Below are 25,397 nucleotides of genomic sequence, written 5' to 3'. Positions count from 1 at the left end.
CCACTTCCGGATTTTTACCAAGAAAACTCTCTGGATCCATTACCAGAACAACTGCAGATGGAGGTTGGGAGCTCTAGAAGAGATGTGCCCATGGTGTTGCTATGGGTCGGACACAACTCGGCAGCATAATACAACAACATGAGTGCAAGTGTGACTGAACAGGCCAAACAAGGGAGACCCACAGTCCCAGTCATGCTGTGTGCACAAAAATGATCTGCTGCGCTATTCTGCTTAATGCCTGCGGTGCCTGGAGCAATTTTCTCTTTTGCCTTTTTTTCAAACTCTCGTTGGTCACAAGGCTTTTCCTCCAAAACAGCCCCTTTTCTTGACAACAGTTCACCATATTGATTCATCTCCAGCAAATTACTCCCAGTTTACAGCTGGGACGTGGCACTATCCGAAGCTTTGTTAGACCTTGACCTTAAAACGTTTCCCTGTCCTCCTTGCTTCCGGTGTCCCTATTTCCCTTCTCCCTCCCGGCACTCATTCTCCTCCGATGTCCCACCAAGCATAACTGTGTTGAAGCGAGCATAGCTTCGGTGTGAGGAACCTGACTAAATTCCAGAACTTCATTATTTGTGATTCTGCCTTCGATCAACTTGTATTTATTGAACGCTTACTGTGGGTAGAGCACTATACTAAGCACTTGGTAGCGTGGTTTAAATGGAAAGAGTATGGACTTGGGAGTCAGAGGATGTGGGCTCTAATCCCGGCTCTGCCACTCTGCTGTGTGACCTTGGGAAAGCCACTTAGCTTCTCTGTGCCTCAATTACCTCATCAGTAAATTGGGGATTAAAACTATCCCAAGTAGGACAAACTGATAACTCTGTATCTACCTCAGTGCTTAGAACAGTGCTTGTCACAAAGTAAGCGCTTAACAAATGCCATTATTATTATTACAATATAATGGAGTTGGCAGACCCTTTCCTTACCTATAAAGAGCTTTCAGTCTAGAGGAGGAGCTTACCATTTATACTGAGTATGTTTTACCATCCACCAGGTGAAAATGGTTTTCTTATTCTTTCCTGTAATGTGCTACTTTAAGCTTCAGTGGAATGGGTGGCCCTCTGTCCTGCTGGGGTGAAAAACAATTCCATGATCACCCTATCCACACCCTTCATGGTTTCTCAGTCTTCAATCAAGTACCCTCTTGGTCTCCCATGTTCCTGACCAGTCTATACTCACATCTTGATCACATCCTGATCACCTTGGTTGCCCTTCCCTTAACAGGTACTTCCTAAAATGTGGTGAGTAGAACTGAAAAGTTACCCCAGGGGCAGGGAAGACTCTCCCATTCAAGATTCTTGCTTTTCCTTAAACAAATATTGACAATCTTACTATCAATCAATTGTATTTACTGAGCACTTACTGTGTGCAAGAGCATTATACTAAGCTTTGGAGAGTATGATATAATAGTTGGTAGACATGTTCCCTGCCCGCAAGGCATTTACCATCTAGAGAGGGATTCCTAAGAGAAGAGTAGGAAATAGGAAACAATTAGCCCCATGTGGGACTGATCTGACTAGCTTGTAGCTACCCCAGTGTTTAGCAGAGTGGCCTAGTGGCACCTGTGAGTTAGAGGCCCTGGGTTCTAGTCCTGCCTCTACCACTTACCTGCTGCGTGACCCTGGCCAAGCCACAACTTCTCTGGGCCTCAGTTCCCTCATTTAAATGGGGATTCAATACCTGTTCTCCCTCCTACTTAGACTGTCAGACCCATGTGGGATCTGATGATCTTGTATTTACCCCAGTGCTCAGCACAGGGCCTGGAACATAGTAAGTGCTTAAATATTATTATTATTATTATTAGCATATAGTAAGCATCTAGCAAATGCCACATACTGTTATTATTACTACTATTGCCAAGTTTTCCTGTGATCTATGATACGCCAGTTCTATCCAGGGGCAGCGTTCTTAAAGGAATTAGTATGGTGGAGAAATAGCATTACAGTAATCTGTAATTCAGTAGGAATTAATGGGCTATGGATAATCCAAAGATAACATGACTGATATTTTTCAATACAAATTCCTGTATTACTGTTATCTTCGCTATTAGCAGAATGCCCATCAATTACCCCCCCCCCCCAATGGCCCCAATGCCCATCAATGTCATTTTACTGCATCAAATTCTGAGCAGTTGCAAAAATAAAAAGAAATCTAACGTACTGTATGGTGTGATACATTAAGGTTGCAACAGAGGCTTAGAAGCAGAGAGGCATTACATGTTGTTCAACGTCACATAAACACAAACCTTTCTTCCTTCACCAAATCTACTTATGGATTACACTAAACTGAAAAAGACTCATGTTATTGGAAGACCTTTATTATAGCCAAATTATGAAGTGGTAGGACATTTTAGAGCAGAACCGACTGTACAACCTAAATAAGAACCTGATCTTCTAAAGAAGCGTGCTTGCCTGAAGGGAAAACTCTTCATGCTTTAAGGACACTTTCCACTGTTATCCTCCAAGGTAATAGAAGCAGAAATTTGCCAGGTGCCACAATGAAGAAAGCAAACTGCATATTTGGTGAATACCAAGTACTTAAAGGGTACAGATCCAAGTAGGGATCCGGAGAAGGAATAAAGGAAAAGAGGGCTTAGGGAAAGCCTCTTAGAGGAGATGTGAATTTAATAAGGCTTTATTTGGGAGAAATACTTTATTTCTTTTGGGGGGAGAAGCAGGATGGTGTAGCGGAGAGAGCCCGGGCCTGGGAGTCCGAAGGTCATGGATTCTAATCCCAGCTCCGCCACCTGTCTGCTGTGTGACCTTGGAGAACTCACTTCATTTCTCTGGGCCTCAATTACCTCATCTGTTAAATGGGGATTGAGCCTGTGAGTCCCACCTGGCACAGGGACTGAGTCCAACTCGACTGGCTTGCATGCACCCCAGCTGTTAGTGCAGTGCCTGGCACACAGTAAGCGCTTAACAAATGCCATTATTATTATTGTTGCTTTGAAAGCTCCTGGGGGACCATGGAGAAAGGGCCTCCTGAAGGGGAATGGACCCGGGAGAGGTTCCTTCAAAACGATGGGAAAAATTCTACCCTTGAGAAACATGCATTCCACACAGACCGTTTTCATTTTTCTGTTGCTTTCCTTGATTCTACCACGCTCTCCCCTTTCACCTTGTATTCACCATCCTGTTCCCTTCTGCGTTAGTTTCTGATGCAGGTACCTTTATAATGATCGGGGTGTTTGATTCAAAAGCTTCCTCAGGGACAGGGACCATGTCTAATTCCCACCTGGGTATTCTCTCCCAGCACTTAGCATAGTGCTGTGCACACAGTTAATGCTCAATAAATAATATTACTATGAGTTCTGAAGGAATTTAACGTGCAGCACCTCAAGCTCCTCAGAAAACAGATACTACCCAAAAATGTTTTATAATTCCTATAGTTTACGCTCCTAAATGAGTTGCTCAAATTTGGAAACAGGCACAAATCTGTGACTCATCCGAGGTTAACACTTAAACCTGTGCGCAGTTAAGTTATTGACAGAGCCACCTCAGTACTGCATCCAGACCTTGCTAACTCTCCTAAAATGAGACGAGCCAGTGTGTAAATTACAAAATATTTAGGAGCTGAAAGTTAAAAGGAAAAAAAAATTGGCTTTCTAAAGAACGCTAGAGTGATAGGACTTTATTTATAGACTCCCAGAGATGAGGAGGAATCATTTGAGAATTATTTTAAACACACGTCATTACTTGGGCGTCTCTCCAGAACAAAATATTCCCCCCAAAATTCTTCTAGTTTTAAGTCTCTCACTTTACACCGAGGTTGTGTTCTGAGAAGAGGCAGCACAAAGCAAATCAGTTTTACCTGGAAAAAGGGCCATTAGGTTTCCTCCCATCTCTTTGGGCTATTTAAAAGAGAAGTCTTTCCATAAAATTAAGTTCATTTTACACCTCCCAACTTTATGCTGGCCCCAAGGATAGCGGGGAAGAGGAGGCAGTGTCAGACTCCTCATAGCCCCATAATAGTGATTGGGGAAAACGGTCCAGAGTGTCCTCGGGGGAGGGGCATGCGGGGAGGGAAATCTTGGCTCCGAGAACTGCATTGGAAATCAGGAAGTGATCAAAATCTCCTTTTCTCTGAACGGGTAACCATATGAGAATGGGGAACCCAATGTGACAGCACTTTGTTCTTTATTTCACTGGGCACAACGTTCTAGGAGTATTTACTGAACCAAAAGAAACAAGATGGATGGGCTGAAACCCTGACCTCTGTGTCTTTCTAAACCTCCTGTGTGACTTTGGTTGAACAAAAAAACCGAGGCAGTGCCCAAAAAACCAAAGACCATAGCAATTATGCTTATAGCACTCCACAGCCAGAACACAGCCAACATAAACATAAGATGTCCAGTTGGGAAAATACTTGCATGCCCAGGGAGCTCATGTTTCAGGAAAGCAATGCATTAGGAATATTCCTGAGCTTGAGAGATGATAACATCTAGGAGACAAAGTTTCAAAAGCATTGTTGTTAAATCACTATGGGAACATTATCTTGTGGTAATTAGTTGGGCCTACAGAAGACTCTTCATTCCAAATAACTTCAGAATCCACATACGGAGCAGCCTACTGGAGAGCTCCAAATGCAAATGCATTTTTGACATTTTACCAGAGAAGTGGAAAAGTGGCTCTAGAAGGATAAACTGAGCAGGTTGGGCTCAAGAGAATAAAATGCTCGTTTTTTAACTTCACAATCCATTCACATGGTTAAAGACCCTTAGACACATTAAAATCGCTGTACATAACTCCCACATCTAAAGGCCCAGAGAAACACGCACAAGTGCAATGAAAAAAAGCCACCAAAAGAGGAAAAAAACCACCTTCACAAGCCAAAGAATCAGTGTCCCCCTCTAGACTGTCAGCTCATTGTGGATGGGGAACCTATCAACTTTGTGTACTGTACTGTACTCTCCTCCCAAGCGCTTAGAACAGTGCTCTGCACACATTTATGGACTCAATAAATTCCACTGATGACGATGAAGGACCCAACTGAAGGCACTTTTCAATAGCCTAAAACTAAAAACCAACTGAAGGCACTTACTTTTCAATAGCCTAAAACTAAAAACTACTCCAATTGCACCAGTTTTTCTGTATGTTGTAGAATGCTTTATTTCACCTCTACCCAGTAGTAGAGATAGCAATTCCCACTGAAAATGGTGTAATATATCTTTTACAAAAAGCAACGCTTCCTCGTTGGACTGGCATATCAGCACAGTGGAATGGAGTGGCACAGGGAGGGGCTACAACAGGTTTTGGAGTTGTTCAAATAGAAGTTTATAGATCCACGAGGATTTCCTTATCCTCATTATCCTCCTTCCTCTTTCTCAGACTTTTGTTTAGTTGAATAGAATAAGCCCAAGAGTTTTACTCAAGAAGCCTTTCAGATGTTTTAGAACGATTCAGGATGAGGCAATACTACTAGGTGTAATTATGGTACGGTCAATTCCGTACATGGAAAACTGAAGCATCTTAAACCAATTGATTTACAGAACCGGAACTTTGATACCCTGGACTCAGTTTCTGATTTTTGCCATTTTCCTAGGAAGCTCACTTCATCTGGCTGGCATCGGTGAAATGGGAAAACACCTGGCATATCCTTCACATACTGAGCATCCACTTCCTGCACAGCACTGTGCTTGGCAAATGGGAGAAATTACGAAGGAGGCCTAGAAGTGTAGTGCTGCCCTAGAGGATATAATTTACCTGAGCAAATCCAAAAACGTAAAACATACAACCAAATGAAGTACAAATTCCCGGTGTGCGGAATTTAAGAGAATAAGAAATAGAAATATATATGAAAGATTTAGTTACTCCAAAGTGCTGGGATTGATGGATTATATTATACTACTGTACGGTCATGGGATCAGCAACCAAGGGGCCAATCTGGGAAGGTTTCGGATTGGAGACCGGTTTGCGGTTGTTTGGCAGAAAAGGAGGAACAAGGTTTGGCAAAGCAATGGGGAAAGGGCATGTGGGTAGGGAGAATAGTGTATGTTGTTATGTTCCAAGGCAAAGAGAGTTGTGTTCAGGAGACAAGGAAGCAGTGTGGCTTAGTGGAAAGAGCCCGGGCTTGGGAGTCAGAGGTCATGGGTTCTAATCCCAGTTCTGCCACTTGTCTGCTGTGTAACCTTGGGCAAGTCACATAATAATAATAATAATAATAATGTTGGTATTTGTTAAGCGCTTACTATGTGCCGAGCACTGTTCTAAGCGCTGGGGTAGACACAGGGGAATCAGGTTGTCCCACATGGGGCTCACAGTCTTAATCCCCATTTTACAGATGAGGGAACTGAGGCACCGAGAAGTTAAGTGACTTGCCCAAAGTCACACAGCTGGCAAGTGGCAGAGCCGGGGTTTGAACCCATGACCTCTGACTCCAAAGCCCGTGTTCTTTCCAGTGAGCCACGCTGCTTCTCAGTGAGCCACATCACTTCTCAGTGCCTCAGTTACCTCATCTGTAAAAGGGGGATTGCGACTGTGAGCCCCACGTGGGACAACCTGATTACCTTGTATTTACCCCAGTGCTTAAAACGGCGCTTGGCACATGGTAAGCGCTTAACAAATACCATCATTATTATGACTATCATTTTTTAAGGAGCCAGTGTGATGAGATGAGTGGGCATGGAACGTATCTACCAATTCGGTTGTACTGTACTTTTCCAAGGCTTAGCATGGTGCTTTGCACCCAGAAAGTCCTCAACCAACAGGATAGATGGATTAAGTGGAAGGTAGACCTGGGTGCAGTGGGAGAAAAGGACAGTTAGGATGGAGGGAGCCAGGAGTAACGAGTTTGTGAAAGGCACTTCAAGAATAATTCACTGGAAAAGACTAAGCCCTATCTGCTTAGCCTTATAGTCTGACTAAAAACTTGGCTGTTTTTCCCTTAAAGCACCTTGAAATTCAACCCAGCCCCGCAACTCTTAGGTAATTATTCTAATTACTATTCCCCCTAACCCTAATCTACTTTAATGTCCTTCTCCCCCTACAGACTGTAAGCTCCTTGTGGGCAGGGATCATGTCTACCAAATCTACTGTACTGTGCTGTTCCAAGCACTTAAAAGAGCGCTCTGCACACATTATGCACACATTATGCATATTATGCATTATACCACTGGTTGAGTGAGATCCACTGCCAATTCTAAACTGGCTAGCGGGAGACTCAGATGGCCAAGGTGAATGAAATCCAAGAACAAAGCACCATCATCTTTTATTTTTTTCCATTCTAGTGAAGTTGCCAATGTGGAAAAAGTCTAAAAGTGGGGACAAAAGAAGAGGGGGAAGCAAAGAACCTGGATAACCCGCTGTTCGAATAATCAACCCCCAAAAAGTTAAGACCTAATGATTTGGGATTACACAACTTCTTGTCCAAAAATAGCAATCCAAATCCTTCTTTTTGGGGCATCTTCCAAAGTGTACCCCCAGGTGGCAAATACCTTACTGTGCTTCCTGATTCCTAACTGACCCCCAGTATTTGTGAAGCTTCACCCATCCTTTCCCTTCTCCCCTATTCTCAGCTCCATTTCTGACCAACCCCAACGCTCTTTGAACTGACACTGTATTGTGTAGATATAGCACGCTACTTTAGTCTATCTTTTCTCCTTTAATTCTAAACTTAGCTACTGCCTCCTTTCCCCTTCCCCGACTGCTCCCCATTCGCTGGCCTGCAACCCTGCTTCCCCACCCCACCCAAAGCCACAGGGGTGGAAAGAGAAATAGATCGAGGTGGGGGGAACCACCGTCATCCCATCCATCGTGACTCTAGCTGGAGCCCAGAAATAAGATCGAGGTGGGGGGAACCACCGTCATCCCATCCATCGTGACTCTAGCTGGAGCCCAGAAATAAGGCTGCCCGGCAATGAGTAGGAAGCAGGGGAGGGGAGAAAGCTACTGGGGTTAAAATTAAGTGAGAGAAAACCAAATATCGTTCAGTACGGTACAGCTCAGTTCCTCAAGGAGCAGCTGAAAAGGAGGTGAGGAAGAGGAGTGTGGTGCTACTCGCCCAATCGACAATCAGGAAAGAGCTTTCTCCCTCAGGAAGCTCTGGTCCATTTTGGTTCCTTTCAGGTGAAGGGTATAAGAGAGGGAAGAGTGCAGAGTGTGTCTGGAAAAAAAATCATGGCATCCAGGCTTGGGAATACCCTGAGGCCTGAGCCACTGGCACCAAGGGGCAGAGGGCTTCAGGACTTGGCAGGCTGCAAGCTACTTTTTAAGAAAGGAAGAAGGTTGCTCTTCAATCGAGGTTCGATAAATTCTTCAGGAAAGTTGAAAGGCCACTACCAGTCAAAAGCTTGTAATTCTGTAGCTTCCTGCAAAGACTAATGGTCATTCTTCATTCCACGTTGGGACACTGTGCTTTGAACTCTTTTAACAAAAGATTAAACATCAGCTTAGTAATGTTTAACGAAAAGGAATTTCACATTATTTTTTCCAGAGGTCTGAGAATGGATTCTAATTTGTAACACGGAACTCTAGGGGAAAACATACCCGATATAGCCCTGACTGTTATACTCTTGTGCTGTACTCACCCAAGTGCTTAGCACAGCACTCTGCAGGCAGAAAGCGCTCAACAAATACGATTGATCATCTGACTGATGATTCAACCACATTTTCAAGAAGCAGAGAGGCCTATTAAAAAGAGTCAGGCCTGGGAGGCAGAGGAGTTGGGTTCTTATCCCGGCTCTGCCACTTGCCTGCTGTGTGACCTTGGGCAAGTCACTAGACTTTTTGTGCTTCATTCTTCTCAACTGTAAAATGAGGATTCAATACCTGTTCTCCCTCTTACTTAGTCTGTGAGCCCCATGAAGGGGAGGAAATGTGTCTGATCTGATCATGTTAGATCTACTCCAGTGCTTGGCATATACTAAGCACTTAACAAATACCACTATAATTAAGAATATAACCCAGCTGTATTGTCTGGTATAAATGAACGCTTTCATAATGCTTAAACACATCTGTTCATACCAATTAAAGATCACTTATTTTAAAATCAAAATTATAGTCAAGTGAAATTTACAAAAAGACTTCTTGGAAATATACAGCACAGTATCAATCCACAAAAATGTTTTACCAGCCTATTCTTTTCCCAAGAGGTATTAAACAAAACCAGCGTTCTTTTGAACTCGCCCAGGATGACGGGTTTGTTCAAGGCAGCTTATAAGAATAAAATATTTTGGCAATTAAGGCATGAAAGACTTTTTTTCTGGTTACTTTCTCAAAATTTTAATCCAGCACCTGAATGTAATTCTGACAATGATGGATCTGCTGTTTTAAGACTCTTAATATTTGGAAGAGTGGATGCAATTTAAAAATTTCAAAATCTACAGATTGAACAGGTACCTAGAAAAAAATTCTCAATTAGAATTCAAAAAATTCTTATCTTAAATACTGACATCAGGATTTCTATAAGCAGACACTTGCTGGCAATGAAACTGAAATTCAAACTGATACTTTCACCTTAAAAGAATGCGTGGGGGTTGTTGATCTGAGTTTTTTTTAAAGTCTCCTGATGAATTCCCATTAGAGTTATATCACTTATTACTTCTTTTTGTCCCTTAAGCCCTTAGTACAGTATTCCACATACAAATACTCCGTAAATACTGAAGATGACGTACCATCACTTGTTTATTCTTTATATTAATTCTATTTTGCCAGATTGTGCATGATTGTCCTCTCCATTAGACTCTAAAATCACTGAGGGCAGGGGACTGTGTCCCTTTTGGATGTCCCCCCAAATGCTAAATCCAAAATATTCCTATTGTAGTCTAAAAGGGTGCTTCCCTCTTGTGTAAATTGTAAGATGACATGGGAAATGAATTTTAATTTCAAAATCAATTCGAAACAGATTCGATGCATCAGCAACAGGTTGTGTGCAGATAATGCACATTTTACTTCTGAAAGCACTTGAGAAAATGAAAGAGAAAAATGCACTCCCCAGCCTACTGGAGAAGGCAGGTTGATACGAATTTATGAATACATAATACCAGCTAGTGAGAATAGATAGAGATGATAAACACAAGCAAATAAATATTTAACAAATAAATATGTAGAAGTGCCAAGAAAGTTAAAAAAAATAGCACTGGCCCTGGAAGGAGGAGGAATTACACTCAAGTTAATTCATTTTGCTCAGGATTTGTTACTTTGAAATGAACAGATAATTTCAAAATCTCTTAATGATAAAATGACAGGTCAACTTCACATTTGAGGGTTCCGTTTACGGCGCCTTTGAAAGTCAAAAGCTGGTCCACCCTATGGAAAGTCTTTAAAAGGGCCTGGCTACACAGGAGGCAGTTTTCCTCTCAAGTAATCTCAATCCAAATGAACAATTTATTGTTATTCCCAAATCTCGGACCCTTACTAATAATGACACAACCCTCCTCACTTTTGAAAATCAGCATCCTTTACCAAAAAAAAAAAATAAATAAAGGCTGCCTGTGGACTGCAACTCAAAATTTTACTGAGACAAACATAAAGACCTCACAAACTGAAAGAAGCGAAGGCCAAGCTACGACTTATGTCCTCAATCCCTTTTAGCTAGAAACGCTCATTCAAGTCTTGCTCGTTACTTACCACATGGAAAACAAACCAAATCGCAAACTCAAATAAAACAGGTTACTTGTGGTGTTGACATTTTTAACAGCCAGCCCTGAATTAGGGCAGGGAAGTAAACTGCCAGTAAATTTTTGAACCTGATGCTAATAAAACCAAAGAAAGTTTTGCATTCTGCCCTCCGTCACTGTGGGGTCCTTTCATTCATTAGCATTTATTGAGCGTTTACTATGCTCAGAGCACTGTACTAAGCGCTTGGAATGGACAATTGGGCCACAGATAGAGACAATCTCTGCCCAATGACGGGCTCACGGTCTAAACGGGGGAGAAGGATAGCAGGGCACAACAGAACAAAACGAAAAGACAACATTATCCAGATAAATAGAATCAAGGGGATGTACACCTCAACAAAATAATCCTTCAAAATAATAATCCCACAATAACACCACCAGGAGCTTTCTGTTATGGGGGAGGGTGGTTCGGCAGAGGGGAGCGGCTTGCAAGACCACGTTGAAGTTGGGGTGCCACGCTAGTGCAAGTGAAAGTTCCAAGCGCTTAGTGCAGGGCTCTGCACATAGTAAGCGCTCAATAAATACTATTGAATGAATGAATGAATGAAAGCGGCCCTTCCTCTTCTGGCTCATGTCAACGCTTGATTTCCTCCTCCCGGGCCCCTGTCCCGGCCTGAGGAAACGAAGCAGTGTGGCCAAATGGGTAGAGCATAGGCCTGGGAGTCTGAAGGACCTGGGTTCTAATCCTGCCACCTCCACTTATCTGCTGGGTGAACTTGGGCTAATCGTTCATTTCCCTGGGCCTCAGCTACCTCATCTGTAAAATGGGGAATGAAACCGTGAGCCCTATTACCTTCTATCTGCCGAGTGCTTAGTACAGTACTTGGCACACACTAAGTGCTTAAATACCACAATGATTAGTAGTAGTAGTTTTAAGGCGTGGCCTCCAAAAGAGGTGTCTCCAACTCTCACATGCGATGAACAATTACGGGGTGTTGGACGCCTCCCGGATGGTGTGCGTGGCATAGTGGCTCGAGCCCGGGAGTCAGAAGGTCATGGGTTCTAATCCTGATCCTGCCACTTGTCTATGTGGCCTTGGGCAAGCCACTTCACTTCTCCTGGCTTCAGTTCCCTCGTCTGTAAAATGGGGATTAAAATGGGAGCCCCATGTGGGACAGGGACTGTTTCCAACCCGATTAACCCCAGAGTTTAGTACAGTGTCTGGCACAAAGTAAGCGCTTAACAAATACCACAATTATTACTACTCTTATTTGGCTGCCGGCCAACGACTCTTCACCCGCCGTGAGGGTGGATGACAGCGGGGTCAGGGTCGGCCAGTCAATCGTTTTTATCGAGCACCTCCTGTGGGCACAGCATTCATTCATTCAATCAGATTTATTGAGTGCTTACTAAGTGCAGAGCACTGTACTAAATGTTTGGAAAGAACAATGCAGCAATAAAGAGAGACAATCCCTGCCCACAACGGGCTCACAATGTAGGAGGGGGTCCCGGGCATTAAAACAAGTAAACGATATATATATAAATATAAACGATTCTATATATAAATAGAATTTTAGATATATACAGAAGTGCTGTGGCGTGGGGATGGGGGGAGAGCAAAGGGAGCAAGTCATGGTGATGTGGAAGGGAGGGGGAGCAGAGGGAAAGTGGGGCTTAATCTGGGAAGGCCTCTTGGAGGAGGTGCACCTTCAGTAGGGTTTTGAAGGGGAGGGAAGAGTCACTGGCGGATTTGAGGAGGGAGGGCGTTCCCGACCAGAGGTAGGAGGTATGAGAAACAGCGTGGCTCAGTGGGTAGAGCCCGGGCTTGGGAGTCAGAGGTCAGGGGTTCTAATCCCGGCTCCGCTCGTTGTCAGCTGGGTGACTGTGGGGAAGTCACTTCACTTCTCTTTGCCTCAGTTACCTCACCTGTAAAATGGGGACTAGGACTCTTAGCCCCACGTGGGACAACCTGATTACCTTGTATTCCCTCCCCAGGGCTTAGAACAGCGCTTGGCACATAGTAAGCACTTAAATGCCATCATCATCATCATTATTATTATCATTAGGAGGTGGGCCAGGGGTCTTCCGAGGCAGCAGCACTGTCCTAGGGGTTGGGAGAGGCGGAGATAACAATATGAGAGACAAATTCTAGCCTGCGAGCTCGCTGTGGGCAGGGATCGTCTCTCTTTAATAATAGTGATAATAATGTTGGGATTTGTTAAGTGATTACTATGTGCCAAGCACTGCTCTAAGCGCTGGGGTAGATACAAGATAATCAGGTTGTCCCACATAGAGCTCACTGTCTTCATCCCCATTCTACAGATGAGGTCACTGGGGCCCAGAGAAGTAATAATAATAATAATGTTGGTATTTGTTAAGCGCTTACTATGTGAAGAGCACTGTTCTAAGCACTGGGGTAGATACAGGGTAATCAGATTGTCCCACGTGGGGCTCACAGTTCATCCCCATTTTACAGATGAGGTCACTGAGGCCCAGAGAAGTGAAGTGACTTGCCCAAGGTCATAGAGCTGACAAGCGGTGGAGCTGGGATTCGAACCCATAACCTCTGACTCTCAGGCCCGGGCTCTTTCCACTGAGCCACGCCGCTTCTCTTTATTGCTGTGATGTCCTTTCCAAGCGCTTAGTGCAGTGTTCCGCACAGAGGAAGAACATTCCCTGGTGACTTCTAGACCGTGAGCCCGTTGTTGGGCAGGGCTTGTCGCTATGTGTTGCCAAACTGTACTTTCCAAGCGCTTAGTCCAGTGCTCTGCACACAGAAAGCACTCAATAAATACAACTGCTCAGTAAGTGCGGCTTAGTGGAAAGAGCACGGGCTTGGGATTCTGAGGTCGTGGGTTCTAATCCTGCCTCTGCCACTTGTCAGCTGTGTCCTTGGGTATGTCACTTCACTTCTCCGTGCCTCAGTTACCTCATCTGTAAAATGGGGATTAAGACTGTAAGGCCTACGTGGACCCACCTGACTACCTTGGATCTACCCCGGTGCTTAGAGAAGGGCTTGGCACATAGTAAGCACTTAAAACCATCATTATTATTATAGAGAAGCAGCGTGGCTTAATGGAAAGAGCAGGGGCGTGGGAGTCAGAGGACGTGGGTTCTAATCCCAGCTCCACCGCTTGTCTGCTGTGGGACCTTGAGCAAGCCACTTAACTTCTCTGGGCTTCAGTTACCCCATCTGTAAAATGGGGATTAAGACTGTGAGCCCCCACGTGGACCACCTACCTTGTATCTACTCAAGCGCTTATAACAGTGCGTGGCACATAGTAAGCGCTTTATAAATACCATATTTTTAGAGAAGCAGCATGCCTCAATGGAAAGAGCACGGGCTTAGGAGTCGGAGGTCATGGGTTCTAATCCCCACTCCGCCACCTGTCAGCTCTGTGACTTTGGGCAAATCATAACTTCTGAATGCCTCAGTTCCCTCATCTGTAAAATGGGAATGAGGACTGTGAGCCTCACGTGGGACAACCTCATTACCCTGTATCTACCCCGGAGCTTAGAATAGTGTTCGACACATAGTAAGTGCTTAACAAATACCAACATTATTACTATCCCGTTTAGACTGTGAGTCCGTTGGGCAAATCATAACTTCTGAATGCCTCAGTTCCCTCATCTGTAAAATGGTGATGAAGACTGTGAGCCTCACATGGGACAACCTCATTACCCTGTATCTACCCCAGCGCTTAGAACAGTGCTCTGCACATAGCAAGCGCTTAATAAACACCAACACAATTATCCCGTTTAGATTGTGAGCCTGTTGTTGGGCAGGGATTGTCTCTTTCTGTTGCTGAATTGTCCATTCCAAGTGCTTCGTCTAGTGCTCTGCACATAGTAAGCGCGCAATACAATTGAGTGAATGATTGAGGACAAGCTGGGAGTTCCCCTTGTCCCCGGGGTGGGGGAGGGAGCCATCAGGATCAGGAGGCTGAGGGGGGGAGGGTTAGGCTGGCATTAGGCTGGCACTGGCCGCCTGGTCCCGGGCGTGGCCAGGCAGGAAGGTCTCCTCCTCCTCCTCATTCATTTATTCAATTGTATTTATTGAGCGCTTACAATGTGCAGAGCACTGTACTAAGCCCTTGGAAGGTTCAATTTGGCAACAGAAAGATAGTCCCTTCCCAACAATGGCCTCACAGTCTAAAAGGGGAAGACAGACAACAAAGCAAAACAAGGAGTCGGGCATCGATACCATCAAAATAGATAAATAAAATCATATACACCACATTAATAAAATAATTAGAGCAATATATATGTACAAACAGGCACAAGGGTTGTGGGGAGGGGAAGAGCAGAGGGAGGGAGTAGGGGGAATGGGGAGGGGAGGAGGAGCCCGTTGTTGGGCAGGGATTGTCTCTATCTGTTGCCGACTTGTCTATTCATTCAATAATTTTTATTGAGTGCTTACTATGTGCACAGCAGTGCTTAGTGCAGTGCTCCGCACACAGTAAGCGCTCAATAAATATGACTCAATGAATAAATGCCTACTCGCTTTGCTGTCTCCCCCCTCTAGACTGTGAGCCCATTGAGGGGCCAGAATTGTCTCTGTTGTCAAATTGTCCATTCCAAGCGCTTAGTCCAGTACTCCGCACAGAGTAGGCACTCAATAAATACGACTGAATGAATAACTGCCTACTCGTTTTGCTGTCCGTCTCCCCGCTTCTAGACTGTGAGCCCGTTGTTGGGCCGCGATTATCTCTATCTGTTGCCCAGTGGTGCATTTATTCAATAGCATTTATTGAGCGCTTACTATGTGCAGAGCAGCTCTTAGTCCAGTGCTCCGCACAAAGTAGGCGCTAAATAAATCCGACTGAATGAATGAATACTTGTTTTGCCGTCTCCCCCTTTTAGCCTGCGATCCTGTTGTTGGGCCACAATTGTCTCTCTCTCTTGCCCAATGGTGCATCCATTCAATTATATTTATTGAGTGCTATGTGCAGAGCAGTGCTTCGTCCAGTGCTCCGCACAGAGTAGGTGCTCTATAAATACGACTGAATGAATGAATGCCTACTTGTTTTGCTGTTTCCCCCTTCTAGACTGCGAACCCATTGTTGGGCTGCGATTGTCTCTCTGTTGTTCAATGGTCCATTCATTCAATCATATTTATTGAGTGCTTAGTCCAGTGCTCCACACATGGCAGGCACTCAATAAATAGAATTGAATAAATGAATGCCTACCCGTTTTGCTGTCTGCCTCCCCCCTTCTAGGCTGCGAGCCCGTTTTGGGGTAGCGATCATCTCTCTCTGTTGTCCGATGGTGCATTCATTCAATAGCATTTATTGAATGAGTATAATAAGTATAAGAATATTTATTGAATACCAGTCCAGTGCTCCACACACAGTAGGCACACAATAAATAGAATAGAATGAATAAATGCCTACCCGTTTTGCTGTCTGTCTCCCCCCTTCTAGCCTGCGAGCCCGTTGTGGGACGGCGATTATTTCTCTCTGTTGTCCAATGGTGCATTCATTCAATAGCACTTATTGAATGAGTATAATATAATAAGTATAAGAATATTTATTAAATACCAGTCCAGTGCTCCGCACACAGGAGGCACTCAATAAATATAACGAATAAATGCCTATTCGTTTTGCTGTCTCCCCACTTCTAGCCTGCGAGCCCATTGTGGGGCCTTGATTCTTTCTCTGTTGCCCAATGGTCCATTCATTCGATTGTATTTATTGAGCGCTTAGTCCAGTGCTCTGCACACAGGTGCTCAATAAATACGACTGAATGAATGAATGCTTACTGGTTTAGCTGTGTGTCTCCCCCTTCTAGCCTGCCAGCCCATTGTGAGGCCACGATTCTCTCTCTCTCTCTGTTGTGCAGTGGTGCATCATTCAATTGCACTTACTGAATGGATATAATATAATAAGTGTATTGTTGAATAGGTATAAGAGCAATTATTGAATACCAGTCCAATGCTCCGCACAAAGTAGGCGCTCAATAAATACGACTGAATGCCTACTGGTTTAGCTGTCTGTCTCCCCTTTCTAGCTTGCAAGCCTGTTGTGGGGCAGCGACTATCTCTCTCCGTTGCCCAAGGGTGCATTCATTCAGTTGCATTTATTAAATGGGTATAATATAATGAGTATAAGAGTATTATTGAATGGATAAAATATGAATATAACAGCATTACTGAATGGGGGCATAATATAATAAGTATAAGGGTATGGTATAAGGGAATGGGTATAACATAATGAGTATTATTGAATGGATATAATATAATGAGTATAAGGGTATTATTGAATGGATATAATATAGTGAGTATAAGAGTATTATTGAATGGGTATAATATAGTGAGTATAAGAGCATTTCTGAATGAATATAATATAGTGAGTATAAGAGTATTATTGAATTGATATGAGTAAAAGAGTATTATTGAATGGATTTAATATAATGAGTAAAAGAGTATTATTAAATGGGTATAATATAGTGAGTATTAGGGCATTATTGAATGGATATAATATAATGAGTAAAAGAGTATTATTGAATGGATCTAATATAATAATAATAATGATGTTGGTATTTGTTAAGCGCTTACTATGTGCCAAGCACTGTTCTAAGCGCTGGGGTAATAATAATAATAATGTTGGTATTTGTTAAGCGCTTACTATGTGCAAAGCACTGTTCTAAGCGCTGGGGTAGACATAGGGGAATCAGGTTGTCCCACATGAGGCTCACAATTCATCCCCATTTTACAGATAAGGGACCTGAGGCACAAAGAAGTGAAGTGACTTGCCCACAGTCACACAGCTGACAAGTGGCAGACCTGGGATTCAAACTCATGATCTCTGACTCCCAAGCCCGGGCTCTTTCCACTGAGCCACGCTGCTTCTCTACAATGAGAGAATGAATTAATAATTAATATAATGAGTATAAGAGTATTATTGAATGGGTATAATATAGTGAGTATAAAAGCATTATTGAATGGATAAAATATAATGAGTAAATGAGTATTATTGAATGGCTATAATGAGTAAAAGAGTATTATTGAATGGGTATAATAAAGTGATTATAAGGGCATTATTGAATGGATATAATATAGTGAGTATAAGAGCATTATTGAATGGATAAAATATAATGAGTAAGACAGTATTATTGAGTGAGTATAAGGGCATTATTGAATGGATATAATAAAGTATAAGGGCATTACTGAAAGGATAAAATATGAGTAAAAGAGTATTATTGAATGGACATAATATGAGTAAAAGAATATTATTGAATGGGTATAATAAAGTGAGTATAAGGGCATTATTGAATGGATATAATATAGTGAGTATAAGAGCATTACTGAATGGATAAAATATAATGAGTAAAAGAGTATTATTGAATGGATATAATATAATGAGTATAAGGGCATTATTGAATGGGTATAATAAAGTGAGTATAAGGGCATTATTGAATGGATATAATATAGTGAGTATAAGAGCATTACTGAATGGATAAAATATAATGAGTAAAAGAGTATTATCGAATGGATATAATATAATGAGCCAAAGAGTATTATCGAATGGATATAATAAAGTGAGTATAAGGGCATTATCGAATTGATATAATAAAGTGAGTATAAGGGCATTATTGAATGGATAACATATAATGAGTAAAAGAGTATTATTGAATGGATATAATATAATGAGTAAAAGAGTATTATTGAATGGATATAATAAAGTGAGTATAAGGGCATTATTGAATGGATAAAATATAGTGAGTCTAAGAGGATTATTGAATGGCTAAAATATGAGTATAGGAGTATTACTGAATGGATATAATATGATGAGTATTATTGAATGGATATAATGTCATGAGTATTATAGGAGTATAATATAGTGAGGAGGATGGGAGGAGCCCGTCAATTGTATCTATTTTTATTACCCTATTTATTATGCCAATGAGATGTCCATCGCCTTGATTCCATTTATTTGCTATGGTTTTAATGAGCTGTCCATCCCCTCGATTCTATTTATGGCCATTGTTCTTGTCTGTCCGTGTCCCCCGATTAGACCGTGCGCCCGTCAGAGGGCAGGGACTGTCTCTACCTGTTACCGATTGGCCCGTTCCAAGCGCTCAGTCCAGTGCTCAGCACCTAGTTAAGCGCTCAACAGAATGAATGAATGAGTATCCGAGCGGCGCAGCGGTGGGCGCAGGGTGCGGGCCGGGGGCGGGGGGGGGGGGGGGGGTCAGGAGGACGGGGGGGGTGGGGGGAGGGGCGCCTCACCGTGTGCTGGTGCTCGTCGGCGCGGGCCGGGGGCGGCAGCAGGAGCAGCAGCAGCAGCAGCAGCGGGCGCAGCAGGGGCGGCCATGGCGCCGCCGCCGCCGCCGGCCGCCTCATCCTCCGCTCTGCGGGCCGGGCCTCCCACTGCCGCACGGGGCCGCCGATTCACATCCACGGGGCCTCCTCGTCGTCGTCGTCGTCCTCCTCGTCGTCCTCCTCGTCGTCGTCGTCCCGGGCGCGGCGGGCGGCCCTCGCCTCAGCCCTCGCCTCAGCCGCCGCCCGGCCGCCTCTTCCTCTCTGACTCAGCCACGTCATCCGGCCGGAAGTGCCGCCTCGCCGCGCGCCCGCCGACCCCGCGGCGCCGCACGGCGCCTGCGCGGGATGGGAAGGGAGGGGGCCGGGTGGGGGAGGGCACGCGCGCCTGCGCGGGACGGGGGAACGAAGCTGGGAAGGGGAGACGGGAGACGAAATGTGGTTGGGGGTGTGTGTGTGTGTGTGCGCGTGCTGCACGCCTGCGGAGAAGAAGCTTGGGAGGGGGGACGGGAGGGATGCGCGCCTGCGCGGGACGAAGTGTGTGTGTGTGTGTGTGTGTGTGTGTGTGTGTGCGCGCGCGCGCACTGCACGGCTGCGCGGGCCGGGGAACGAAGCTTGGGAGGGGGTACGGGGGGATGCGCGCCTGCGCGGGACGGGGGACGAAGAGTGGTGGGGGGCGGGTGCGCTGCGCGCCTGCGCGGGCCGGGGGACGAAGCGGGGCGGTGCCGGGGTGGGGAGCGAAGTGGGGGGCGTGCGCCTGCGCGGGCTGGGGGACGAAGTGTGTGTGTGTGTGTGTGTGTGTGTGCGCGCGCGCGCTGCGCGGGCCGGGGGACGATACTGGGGGGTGACGGGGGTGATGCACGCCTGCGCGGGACGGGGGGACGAAGTGTGCGTGCACGCCTGCGCGGGATGGGGAGGGGGTCCTGCGCGGGCCGGAGGACGAAACCCGGCGGGGGGATGGGGGCTACGCGCGCCTGCGCGGGCGGGGGACGAAGCTGGTTGGGGGGGGGGGAGGGGAACGACGAAGTGGGGGACGTGCGCCTGCGCGGGCCGGGGAACGAAGCGGGATGGGGGGCGCTCGCGCGCATGCGCCGGCTTTCCCTCAGGCCTTCCCCTCGGGGAGGCCCCCGCCCTCGATTCCGTTCAGTCGAATTTCATTCATTCAATAATAATAATAATAATAATGATGGTATTTGTTAAGCGCTTACCCTGTGCAGAGCACTGTTCTAAGCACTGGGGAGGGGGTACAAGGTCATCAGGTTGTCCCACGTGAGGCTCACAGTCCTCATCCCCATTTCAAGCGCTTAGTACAGTGCTCGGCACATAGTAAGCGCTCAATAAATACTATTGAATGAATTTTAATAAAAACGTTGGGATTTAAGTGCTTACTATGTGCCGAGCACTGTACTAAGCGTTGGAGATACAAGGTAATCAGGTTGTCCCACGTGGGGCTCACAGTCTTCATCCCCATTTTACAGATGAGGTCACTGAGGCACAGAGAGGTGAAGTGACGACCAAGGTCACACAGCTGACAAGTGGCAGAGCTGGGATTCGAACCCATGACCTCTGACTCCCAAGCCCAGGCTCTTTCCACCGAGACAGATGAGGGAACTGAAACACCGAGAAGTCAAGTGACTTGCCCACAGTCACCCAAATGACAAGTGGCAGAGCCGGAATTCGAACCCATGACCTCTGACTCCCAAGCCCGGGATCTTGCCACTGAGCCAGGCTGCTTCAATAGTATTTAGTAATAATGATGATGATGGCATTTGTTAAGCCCTTACTATGTGCAAAGCACTGTTCTAAGCACTGGGTAGGATACAGGGTGATCAGTTTGTCCCACATAGGGCTCACAGTCTTCATCTCCATTTCACAGATGGGGTAACTGAGGCCTCAAGAAGTGAAGTGACTTGCCCAAAGTCACAGCTGACAAGTGGCAGAGTCAGGATTTGAACCCATGACCTCTGACTCCCAAGCCCGTGCTCTTTTCACTGAGCCACGATTTATTGAGCACTTACTATGCAGAGCACTGTACCAATCGTTTCTAATGTACAATTCGGCAATAGATAGAGACAAGTATTTCTTGAGCACTTACTGAGGGCAGAGCACTGGGCTAAGCGCTTGGAAAGCATCAATAGAAATAAATTGTACTTTCCAAGAGCTTAGTCCAGTATGAATAGAATTAGAGATATTCATTCATTCAATCATATTTATTGAGCGCTTACTGGGTGCAGAGCACTGGACTAAACACTTGGAGAGCACAGTTCAGCAACAGAGACAGTCCCTGCCCACTACAGGCTCATAGTTTAGAAGGGGGGAGATGGGCATCAAAACAAGTAAAGAGGCATCAATAGTACCAATAGAAATAAATAGACTTGGAGATATTCATTCGATCGTATTTATTGAGCGCTTAATGGGTGCAGAGCATTGGGCTAAGCGCTTGGAAAGCACAATTCAGCAACAAAGAGAGACAGTCACTGCCCACTACAGGCTCATAGTTTAGAAGGGGGAGAAGGGCATCGAAACAAGTAAACAGGCATCAGTAGAAATAAATGAATTAGAGATAGTCATTCAATCGTATTTATTGAGTGCTCACTGTGTGCAGGGCACTGGACTAAGCGCTTGGAAAGTACAATTTATTTATATTGAAGCTACTGAAGCCTGTTTACTTGTTTTAGGGTGGCTCAGTGGAAAGAGCCCGGGTTTGGGAATCAAAGGTCATGGGTTCGAATCCCAGCTCTGCCACTTGTCAGCTTTGTGACAGTGGGCAAGTCACTTCACTTCTCTGTGCCTCAGTTACCTCATCTGTAAAATGGGGATTAACTGTGAGCCTCACAGTAAGTGCTCAATAAATATAACTGAATAAATGAATGAATATGGACCGGACAGCAGGGCAATTGGGTGGCTACTGATGAAGAGCAAAAATGATAAAGAATAAAAGCAGCATGGCCAAGGGGGAAGAGCAATCAACCAATTAATTAAAATAATTATCATGGTAACTGCTAAGCGTTTACAGTGTCGAGCACTGTACTAAAGCACTGGGGTTGATACAAGATAGTCATATTGAATCATAGAGAAGCAGTGTGGCTTTGGGGAAAGAGCCCTGGCTTGGGAGCCAGAGGTCATGGATTTGAATCCTGACTCTGCCACCATTCATTTAATATTATTTATTGAGCACTTACTATGTGCAGAGCACTGTACTAAGCACTTGGAATGTACAATTCGGCAACAGATAGAGACAATCCCTGCCCATTGACGGGCTTACAGACTAATCAGGGGAGACAGATGGACAAAAACAAGGTAACTTGACTGTGGCAAGTCACTTAACCTCTCTGTGCCTCAGTTACCTCATCTGTAAAATGGGGATTAAGACTGTGAGCCTTATGTGGTTTACCTGATTACCCTGTATCTATCCCAATGCTTAGAACAGTGCTCTGCACATAGTAAGCACTTAACAAATACCAACATTATTATTATTATCTTTCTACAATGATGTTCAGCACATGTCACTCCCCCCACATCCCCCCAAAAATCTCCAGTGGTTGCCTATCTACCTCCATATTCATTCATTCATTCATTCAGTAGTATTTATTGAGCACTTACTATGTGCAGAGCACTGTACTAAGCACTTGGAATGTTCAAATCGGCAACAGAGACAGTCCCTGCCCATTGACGGGCTTACAGTCCATATCAAAGAAAAACTCTTCACCACTGGCTTTAAAGCTCTCCATCCTCTTGCCCCCTCTAACCTCACCTCCCTTCTCTCCTTCTATAACCCAGCCCACACTCTTTGCTCCTCTGATGCTAACCTTCTCACTGTGCCTCCATCTCACCTGTCTCATCGCTAACGCCTGGCTCACGTCCTGCCTCTGGCCTAGAACACCCTCCCTCCTCAAATCTGACAGATGATTACTCTCCCCGCCTTCAATGCCTTATTGAAGGCACATCTCCTCCAAGAGGCCTGCCCTGATTAAGTCACACTTTTCCTCAGCTCCCCCTCCCCTCCACATCACCCTGACTTGCTCCCTTTGCCCTCCCTGCTCCTACCAGGCCCCACAGCACTTTTGAATATATCTGTAATTTCATTTATTTGTTTTGATGTCTGTCTCTCCCCCTGTGAGCTCGTTGTGGGCAGGGAATGTCACTGTTTGTTGTTGTATTTTACTTTCCCAAGTGCTTAGTACAGTGTTCTGCATCTAGTAAACACTTAATAAATACAATTGAATGAATGAATGTGAAACAGCCCCTCTCCCATATGTCTTTCATCTTTAAAATCAAACAGTGGTATTTATTCAGAGCTTATTTCATTCATTCAATTGTATTTATTGAGCACTTACTGCATGCAGAGCACTCGAAATGTACAATTCAGCAACAATAGAGACAATCCCTGCCCAACAATGGGCTCACAGTCTAAAAGAGGGAGGCAGCAAAACCAAACAGGTAGGCATCAATACCATCAAAATAGATAAATAGAATCATAGATAGATACACATCATTAATAAAATAGAGCAATAAATAATATATACAAATATACACAAGTGCTGTGGGGAGGGGAAGGGGGTAGAGCAGAGGGAGGGAGTAGGGGCGATGGGGAGGAGGGGCAGAAGGAAAGAGAGGGCTCAGTATGGGAAGGTCTCCTGGAGGAGGTGAGCTCTCAGTAGGGCAATAAATAGTTATGGTACTTGTTAAGTGGTTACTGTGTGCCAGGCACTGTTCTAAGCACTAGATTCAAGTTAATCAGGTTAGACACAGTCTTGTTCAGAGCACTGTACTAAGTGCTTGGGAGAGTACAGTGCAACAAGGAGCTTATAGCCTAGTGGGGAAGGCATTAAAATAAATTACACGTGTACAGAAGTGCTGTGAAGCTGAGGATGGAGTGAATATCATGTGCTTAAAGGGCATAAAACCAAGTGCACGGGCAATGCAGAAGGGAAAATGAGGGCTTAATGAGGGAAGGCCTCTTGGAGGAGATGTGATTTTAATAAGGCTTTGAAAATGGGAATTCATTCATACGATCATATTTATTGAGCACTTACTGTGTGCAAAGCACTATATTAAGCACTTGGGAGAGTACGATACAACAATAAACATACACATTCCCTGCCCATATGTCTGTCAGATATGAAGGGGGAGATAGCGCTAGGCAGAGACAGGATGTGAACTAGGGGTTGGCAACGAGATAGATGAGATCGAGGTAGAGCAAGCAGGTTGAATGGGTTAGCATTACGGGAGCGAAGCGTGCGGCCTGGATTGTAGGAAGTCAACGGGGTCAAGGAGAAGGGGGAAAATCAATTGAGAGCTTTGAAGCCAATGATAAGCAGCTTCTGTTTGATATGGAAGTTGATGGGCAACCACTGGAGGTTCTGGAGGAGGGGGGAGATGTGGACTGAATGTGTTTGAAGAAAAATGATCCAAGCAGCAGAGTGAAGTATGGACGGGAGAGGGGAGAGGCAGAAGGCAGGGAGGTCAGCAAGGAGGCTGATGTAATAATTAAGGCAGGCTATGATAAGTGCTTGGATCAGCATAGTTGCAGTTTGGATGGAGAGGAAAACGTGGATTTTAGCAATGTTGCAAAGGTAGAATTGGGAATTACTACCTGTTCTCCCTTACCCCTAAATTGTGAACCACCTGTAAGATGAGGACTGTGTCCAGCCTGATTATTTAGGTCAGGTGAACTGCTTGTCACCCGGTATTAACACACAGTTATCATTATTATTACTATTACAATCCTAGATTGTGAGCTCCTTGAGGTGCATGTCTACCAACTTTGTTGTATCATACTCCCCAAAGCCCTTAGTATGATGCCTGCACATTTAGAGAAGCAGCGTGCCTCAGTGGCAAGAGCCTGGGCTTCGGAGTCAGAGGTCATGGGTTTGACTCCCGGCTCTACCACTTGTCAGCTGTGTGGCTATGAGCAAGTCACTTCACTTCTCTGGGCCTCAGTTCCCTCATCTGTAAAATGGGGATGAAGCCTGTGAGCCTCACGTGGGGCAACCTGATTACCCTGTATCTACCCCAGCGCTTAGAACAGTGCTCTGCACATAGTAAGTGCTTAACAAATACCAACATTATTATCATTATTATTATTAAGCTCTCAATAAATTGATTATCATTATGAGGCCGCCACACTCTTCCTTGCTCCCACAACCTCAGCCCGGCTGGTGGTTCCAGCCCTCTTCTCCCACCCCTCTTTGCACTTCCACCCCAGCCACACCGTCCCCATGATCCTCCCCAAAACAGGGCCCAGCCTGGTCCTTCTTCTTGTTCCCTTTTTCCCCGCTCAACCCCAGCACACCACCCCAAGCTTGGAAGGAGCTAAATGGTGACAACTCAATATTCTCAATCGTATTTACTGAGCACTATACAATAGAGTCTTGTCTTATGCTGTCGAGTCGTCTCCGACCCATAGCGACTCGTGGCACGTCTCTTCCAGAACACCCCACCTCCATCTGCAATTGTTCTGGAGGTGGATATAGAGAGTTTTCTGGGTCAAAATAATAATAATAATAATGATGGCACTTAAGCTCTTACTATGTGCCAAGTACTGTTCTAAGCGCTGGGGAGGATACAAGG

General features: G+C 45.0%; 1 protein-coding gene across 1 annotated transcript in view; it reads right to left on the bottom strand.

Annotated features, from left to right (window-relative positions):
- The window catches only part of TM9SF3 (transmembrane 9 superfamily member 3), a 101,336-nt gene extending 82,245 nt beyond the window's left edge, over window positions 1-19,091 (bottom strand). The window contains exon 1 of the mRNA XM_029059825.2: window positions 18,795-19,091. Coding sequence (XP_028915658.1) covers window positions 18,795-18,908 — 114 coding nt within the window. The 5' untranslated portion in view covers window positions 18,909-19,091. The remainder of the gene's footprint in view (window positions 1-18,794) is intronic.
- Between the last annotated feature and the right edge of the window lie 6,306 nt (window positions 19,092-25,397).

Source organism: Ornithorhynchus anatinus, chromosome 3 (genome assembly GCF_004115215.2).
Source record: "Ornithorhynchus anatinus isolate Pmale09 chromosome 3, mOrnAna1.pri.v4, whole genome shotgun sequence".
Classification (NCBI taxonomy): domain Eukaryota; kingdom Metazoa; phylum Chordata; class Mammalia; order Monotremata; family Ornithorhynchidae; genus Ornithorhynchus; species Ornithorhynchus anatinus.
This window is presented reverse-complemented; position numbering and strand designations above follow the sequence as displayed.